A 7,752-nucleotide genomic window follows, 5' to 3' on the forward strand; every position below is an offset into this window, starting at 1 on the left:
GACTCGAGTTTTGAGAGGAATGGCAGTAGTAGGCATTAAATCCAAGGCGGCTCCAGCCAGCAATCTCTGCCAAAGGGTCAGAATACCTGCCTTGATGGAATAGTTTATTTTTAATACATTTTGAAGTTTCAAAAGTCCTTGTCATTCAGGGAAACTGTCACTCGATAAAGGAAAACTGAATTTAAATAATTTTACTGCAAGGGTACAACACAACACGATGTGAACAAAGTGAAGGGGGCCAAAGACTAGGAATCTGCTGCAACATGTAATAACCCCGTCAGCCTAGCCCCCTGCAGCAAGAATGACGTGGACTAAATCTGCAATTTGTGGTTAATCTTGAGAATTTCGTTGGTCTCTGCACTTCATCACTGCAGATCTGTAGGAAGTATTCCAAGTAGGCACTCGGCACTGCGCATTGTGTCCCAAGGACCTCAGATACAACTGTGCACCACAAGGGGGTGTTGTTGCTTCAGTCGTGCAGACAGCATTCTGGTTAGTTTGAATGTTCAGCCTTGCTTGACCAGGAACTAAGGCCACCATAGAAAGGGCATGGGTTCAAACTTCACTGGACATGTGCATTTCCCTCCAACACAGGAAAGGAAAAAGCTCTACTGTACCATAACATTTCTGATTAGCAGTAACTTCAATTTAAGAAACCAACTCTCCACCTAGAATTCCTAAATATTTAATCGTGCAATTAGCCACCACATGTGAAAGTCAAACAACCAGAAGTTAGAATGAGGCCTTGGAAATTTGATAAGTTTAAAAATAAATTAAGGAAATAGAGCCACCCCTAGCTTTTACAGGGAGATTTTCCTTTTCAGGGAGTAAAAGGAAGACACAGTACTGGAGCATTGTAAAGTGTATTCTAATTCTATTAGCTAACTTGTAGTTAGTGGGATTTTAGATTATTAATCCCCAAGGATTAAGTCAAAGTGTCTTATTCCAGCAGTAGCATACTGATAAAAATATTAAAGTGATAAAAATGCAGTGCAAGTTAAAACATGCAAGGTGGAGTGTGCAAGGCAGGTACAACAGTCAGTAACATTGTATAGTGTTAATGTTTAACCACCACATGAACTGGAAGAATCAAAAAGTGTGGGGAGGAACAATCTCAGTCTGTCAGTGGAGCAGGACAGTGACAGCAGTCCATCGCCGAAGCTGTGTCTGGAGATACTGTTCAGTGGACTCTTCCCTGATTGACAGGAGCCTGCTCAACACCCATCACACAGAGTTAAGAGTGAACTACTGGAGTGCTCATTTCAAGTATGCAGTGCTGGTGCTTTCCCACCTGTCCAAAGCATCTTCACTTGCATCCCTAAATATGTTTAGCTGGTAATGTTCCTTGCAGATCTTCACTTTGACAGGTTGCTGCACTCCAAGACATGATTAATCCATCCAGATAAGTTAGGCCATTGTCACGAAATAACTCGTGTGAACCAACCCAGTGTCACTGGAAGCTTAAAGCATATGGCTTTGCAATAAAGTTGATTGCAAACTAGCACCTTTCATGCTTAAGCTCAACTTGCCAAATGCTGCCCTGCCCCTTCAGTGCCACTGTTAACTAACCCAAGTATCCTGTAAATAAAATGATTGCTAACCAAACATGCCAGCACTCTTTCCTTAAGTTTAAACCCCACCCTAAACTCAGCAATATAGCTGTTGGGAATTCACCCACTTTAAAATACCCATACACCACAAACCTAGGGCACTGTAGCTCTGGCACCACTCCATATAATACTGGAGTGTCAATCCTTCAGTGGTCCACACCAAGTAGTGTGCTCTACCCAAGCAGTAGGGGTTGTCAGCTTCCCCATCTGCATTTTGATTACCTTACTTGCTACACAAATGCCAGAGCTAAACTGTTGCAAATCAAAAGGAAAAACCACATTTATACTGCAGCGCTTTTTTTATTCCTTACACAATGAAAAAACTTGGGTTAACAACCAGGATGATTAACAGGTTTTGGTTTCTCTACTGTTGAACATTTAAGGCAACGTACAAAATTCTTTACATAAATTAAACTCTGATGCATAATGTACAGGTTTCAATGCAACTCAAGTTCAGATCAAACCCCAAAAGGGTATTCTTACTGGGAAAGTAGGCTACAACAGGATTTTTAAAAAAGGTAAGGCTTGGATGCGATATGTTTGAAACCCTTTCCTATAGATGGCGGCAAGACAAGTGACAAGTCAACACAATCTGACAGTGCTGTTTTGAAATTCACCTTTAATTCTCATGCTAGCTTGAGGGTTTAGAGGTGTTTAATCTCTTCCAGTTTTACAAGGCTAGCAAGAGGCATGTATTGGATTTGCCCAGGGGCAAACATTAACATTGGGATTGTGTTATCAGTGCAGCAGATACTAACACCTGCATGCAGTCCATTTAGAAGCATTTACGGTGGACGATGGAAGGACCAGATTCATCATACTCTTGCTTGCTGATCCACATCTGCTGGAAAGTGGACAGAGAAGCCAAGATGGAGCCTCCAATCCAGACAGAGTATTTGCGCTCAGGTGGGGCAATGATCTGTGGGGAGAAATTCACAACCATGAGATTAACCTTGATTCATCTAAGCCAAGCTCTCCCTAGTGGCCTCAAATGGTTTATTGCACACTGAAATTACTGTTTAAGGTGCACTTACCTTGATTTTCATTGTACTGGGGGCCAGGGCTGTGATTTCCTTTTGCATCCTGTCAGCAATGCCAGGGTACATGGTGGTACCACCAGACAGTACTGTGTTAGCATACAGATCCTTACGGATGTCAACATCACACTTCATGATGGAGTTGAAAGTGGTTTCATGGATGCCACAGGACTCCATACCTGGAAAGACAGGGATTAGCAAAAAAAGTTTAATCACAGTCTCCAAGTTCACTTCCCACCCCTTCAAAATCGTGAAGTTCCAAAGAATCCCAAATAGGAAAGTTACACACCTAAGAATGATGGCTGGAAAAGTGCCTCAGGGCAACGGAACCTCTCATTTCCAATAGTTATGACCTGCCCATCAGGCAACTCATAGCTCTTCTCTAGGGAGGAAGAGGAAGCAGCAGTGGCCATCTCCTGCTCAAAGTCCAAGGCCACATAACAGAGCTTCTCTTTGATGTCACGCACAATTTCCCTCTCAGCTGTGGTGGTGAAGCTGTAGCCGCGCTCAGTCAGGATTTTCATGAGGTAGTCTGTCAGATCACGGCCAGCCAGATCCAAACGAAGGATGGCATGAGGCAGGGCATAACCCTCATAGATTGGGACTGTATGGGTTACACCATCACCAGAATCCATGACAATACCAGTGGTTCTGCCAGAGGCATACAGAGACAGGACAGCCTGAATGGCAACGTACATGGCAGGAGTGTTGAAGGTTTCAAACATGATCTGCAAGACAAAATGTTAAATGTAAACATATGTTTGAAAACATTAGGAAGTCTAGCATTTTACACAATTCAAACCTGTAAGCAAAACAAGTCATGAACTCACAGCAATAAACCCATAAAACCTGGTTTTTTACTAGAGAAACTAACCAATTTGGTGCAAATTAGTTCAAAAACATTTCAGGAAATTACATGCATAGTTACAAGCCAACATGCAGCACAAGTATGAAATAAATAAACCTTAAGGACCTGAAAGAGGAGATCAGATGTAGAAAAGGAACCTGAAAATAGTGGTAGAGAGTCAGAAAGTGAAAGGAGAGAGAGTGTAAAAAGATTCACAAGTGTGTTAACCGGAGTATGCCCATACCTGTGTCATCTTTTCTCTGTTTGCCTTGGGGTTCAATGGGGCCTCTGTAAGCAACACAGGGTGCTCCTCAGGTGCCACACGAAGCTCATTATAGAAAGTGTGATGCCAAATCTTCTCCATGTCATCCCAGTTTGTGACAATGCCATGCTCAATGGGGTACTTCAAGGTCAAGATACCCCTCTTGCTCTGAGCCTCATCACCCACATAACTATCTTTCTGTCCCATGCCTACCATCACACCCTAAAAAAAGGGGGGAAAAGGTTTAGTTTGACATTGCAGACTTGTTTGACCAGATAGTAAAAAAATGATCCTAGAGGCTTACCCCCCCCCCCCCCCAATTCACTCCATTTCCCTATTTTGGTGCAGTCCATGTATATATGCCTAGGTTATACAGCTGTAAAGAGTCAAGGTTTGAGATCTTGGAGGGGAACCTACCTGATGTCTTGGGCGCCCCACAATTGAGGGGAACACTGCACGGGGAGCATCATCCCCAGCGAAGCCAGCTTTGCACATACCAGATCCATTGTCAATGACAAGCGCTGCAATCTCTTCATCTGCCATTTTTTCTGTAACAAAAATTCATAAACAAGATTACACCACCTGCACCATTCCTTTGTCAAGGCATGACGAAAGAGGTAGATCAGAAATTCAAGTCTAGTAATTTAAAACCACAATTGGTTAGACAGCATTTCCGTTATATAGGTTGTAGACCCCTTAGTATCCGGCAAAGCACGATTGGCGGCAAAGTCCCATGCCCAGCTGCCACGCCTTTACTACGGCGAGGGAGCTCAAGTTAGCTAATCCACCCCACCCCTCCTTCAGGGTCAACGAGAAAGACAGCCGACCCACCCCGCCCGTGCAAGTTCCTGGTGCAACGTCATGAGTGCCAACCAATTAGCGACACCAACTCCATGTAAGGCCATGGAAGCCACACCCCCTTCTAGAACTTCCAATTCAATAGAATGCACAAATAAGTCACAAAGGGTCCTGCATTACAACCCCCCCCCCTTAATTCCTTCCGATGGAATTACTTTCAAAGTTCTACCGGGCTAAAACACAGCTTTCAAAAAAGCACAAGACTAACTTCAGATTCATCGCCGCCAACACCTTACACCCTGAAACCGGCAAACAAAGTGTTCAACTTCAAATTCATAGGGAAATCCTTTGATAAAAAGGATCGCGTTTCAAATAACAACCCAATAATTTCACGCTAGGGGAGCACCGAATGGAGCAGAACTGCGCAGCCATTTGTTTCGTCCAGCCCGCCACCCATCTGCTTTAGTAACTGCGTAGTGATGGCTGTGTGAAGAAGCCCAGCACGTTGATACCGCCATTACTCCCCCCTCCCCCTTCAGCAGATGAATTGCAAGACCCTATTGTTGCTTCAGACCACCGATTTTTCAATCCATCACACCCATTTTGTAAAGAATTCGGGACAATATTTCGCCGCAGCCAAACCGAAAGTACAGCACCAAAAAAAATAAAATCGCCTTTTAAACAGCATCACTCCAACTATGTCACGACATTGAATGAAACCCCATACAGCTTCTATACAGCATTTATTCGCCATATAGCAAAATTACATTTGATTGTTCATAAATACGCTAAAGTAGGTCAACTAGCGGTCGACAAGGAAAACCACCCGCACCCCTCCCATGCCTCCATTCGTGAAAACCCATCTTCTTGTTGAATCACAGCCCAGAAACTTACACCTGCCGCTGGATACAATGAAACACATCGCAAATCTCAAGTCAAGGGCACAAAATAAGTCAAAAGGAATATACGAGGCACTAAAGCAAACAAATGCCAAGACCTAGAAATAATCGCTCGGTATCGCTCTACTGATATGCATGCAACATTTCACACATTGAAAGGAAAAAAAAAAAACCGATTCACCAAATTTAATTCAACAATTACTTAACACTTCAAAAATTATTTAAACAACGTTACCTGTGTAAGGGGTTGAAAGGGTTTCCAAGTGCTTAGTAGAGTGGAATGTAAATTAGATGTTACCAGATCCCCTGCCGCCGGCTGAGTGAAGCAGTTGGGCGACTCAGTATCCTTTTTCAATCCAACTGCTGCCAAAGTGAACCCGCCCTCCGCGGGTCCTGAACATAGCCATATATAGACATCTTTCAGGAAAGCGCTCCGGGATTGGCTGCCTCAATGTACGGCGCACGTGGCTTCGCGAGAACCTAGACCGGCAGACAAGGGAAGGCAAATTGAAAGAGGCGTAATGCGCATGCGCGGATCTTGTCGCCATTATTACTCAGCCTGCCCCACCCCAACGCGCTTTTCGCGCACACCGTTTACGGCGTGCTGCTGCTGCTGAGCCCGCCTATTACGCCCAGGGAACCGGAAGCTGAGCGGTGAGCGGTTGGTTGATTGTTGAAGTGGGGAATTGATGTATGCTGTGGCTTAAATAAAAATAGTACTGTAGAAGGCCTCAATCACTTTGATAATTATTATCGTTTGTTAATCTTGAGTCAAGACTACTCGCATGTCGGCAAATACAATGGCAGATGCTCAATGCGTGTGCAGCAAATGTACGAGCTGTGTGTGTGTATGTATGGTATAAATTAGTGAGGACCTGAAAAATGGTATTTAGAATATTTCGGGTACGCTGTCAGATATGCTTGTCCCATGTTCAGGGTCAATGGGAACCAGACCCAACCCCAACAGCTATACTGCTGGCAAAGCTTTGAAGTTCCTCGAGGAAATTCATGTAAATAGGCGTTCACGTAGACTCCGTATTCCAGTCCGAAAACGCACTTCTTTTGCATTGTCGCCTCAGCACCTAATGCCATCGTTACCTGGGTTTTTTGGGTACTCCGGTCGTCCAACCCCCGCCCACCCCCCAGCAATTGTAAATTTTAGGCAAGCTGGTGATCATTAATCCACCCAGTGTGCCCCGTGAATGTTTAGTGCTGGTGGCTGCCTTCTGGCTCATGCAGCTGAGATAATCTAAGTCCTCCGTGCCCCTGAGTTGGGCAGGTGGGTGGAGAGCGTCTGCCAGGGCAGAATGGTGGCACAGCTTAGCCGGTGGTGCAGCTAGAACTGCCGGCGAGCGGGTGTGGATCCGCCCCCCAGGGCTTCGATCTCGCCGATAAGACATATCAGGAAATAAAGAGCGTGATGGTGGGGTCCCCCGCACGCAAGTGCCCTCAATGAGACATGGTTGCACCCAACACTTTCCTAGATCCTGCCTTGTTGTAGAGTGGCCTGTTTACAACTCGAACTTGAATAGATCTCATTCTCCTTGTATCTGCAAGGATTTTTTTTTTCCAGGCTCTGCACTTCAGGGCAGGCACTCCCAACTGAAACTATGGTGAGCAAGTTTGGGCCTGCCTAGTACTTGGATGGGAGACCATCTTGGAAAAGCTTGGGTTGTTGCCGGAAGAGGTGTTGGTGAGGCCATAAGGGGACATTTACCCTGTGGTCTGTGTATGGATCCGAAAGCCCCCATGCAGTGAAGAGGACACTTTGCTCTACAAATTAGCATCATCCTTTGGATGAGATGTAAAATTGAGGTGCTGACTGTCTGTGGTCATAAAAACAAAGGGCATCTTTTGAAAAGCAGGGTGTTTCCTGATATCCTGGGTAAATTGCCTACAACATCCTGGTCATTCTGGCCCCCCAATCATCCGCTTTCTCAAACTGTCTTACTATATACACTCCTTCACCATGTACGAGTTAATGTGTGGTGCACAAAGTGCTGCATACATGGCTGCCATCACATTATCTAGGTGGATGCTAAAGTTAGTGGTGGTTAAAGTTCTTCCACACTATGTAAATCACTTTATAAATGTAATTTATTATATACTTTTGTTTTACTCCTACATCTAAAAGAAATACAGGTTAAGTTTTTATTAGACAGAATTTTATTTGTCCCTGGGGAAATTTTGGCTTTTTAGAGAAGCTCAATAAATAAATATTTTATTATGACAAAACTCCCCCTCTCAAATATACACCAGGATGACTAAAAAGAAAGAAAACTTCTGACTTGGCAGTTTT

The 7,752-nt window shown here is 44.3% G+C and overlaps 1 protein-coding gene across 2 annotated transcripts; it reads right to left on the reverse strand.

Annotated features, from left to right (window-relative positions):
* Window positions 1-1,890: 1,890 nt before the first annotated feature.
* On the reverse strand, window positions 1,891-5,839 carry LOC114665396 (actin, cytoplasmic type 5). 2 transcript variants are annotated; one of them, XM_051918729.1, is made up of 6 exons: window positions 5,689-5,839; window positions 4,174-4,302; window positions 3,739-3,978; window positions 2,937-3,375; window positions 2,645-2,826; window positions 1,891-2,529 (listed from the first exon to the last, which is right to left on the reverse strand). In XM_051918729.1, exons 2-6 carry the CDS (start codon window positions 4,297-4,299, stop codon window positions 2,386-2,388), a joined length of 1,131 nt encoding a protein of 376 aa, XP_051774689.1. In that variant the 5' UTR covers window positions 4,300-4,302; window positions 5,689-5,839; the 3' UTR covers window positions 1,891-2,385. The 2 variants fall into 2 exon arrangements, with proteins under 2 accessions (XP_051774689.1, XP_051774690.1); XM_051918730.1 differs by lacking the exons at window positions 4,174-4,302; window positions 5,689-5,839 and adding an exon at window positions 3,621-3,652 and having other exon boundaries at window positions 3,739-3,855.
* Between the last annotated feature and the right edge of the window lie 1,913 nt (window positions 5,840-7,752).

The sequence above is a fragment of the Erpetoichthys calabaricus genome, chromosome 14, assembly GCF_900747795.2.
Source record: "Erpetoichthys calabaricus chromosome 14, fErpCal1.3, whole genome shotgun sequence".
Classification (NCBI taxonomy): domain Eukaryota; kingdom Metazoa; phylum Chordata; class Cladistia; order Polypteriformes; family Polypteridae; genus Erpetoichthys; species Erpetoichthys calabaricus.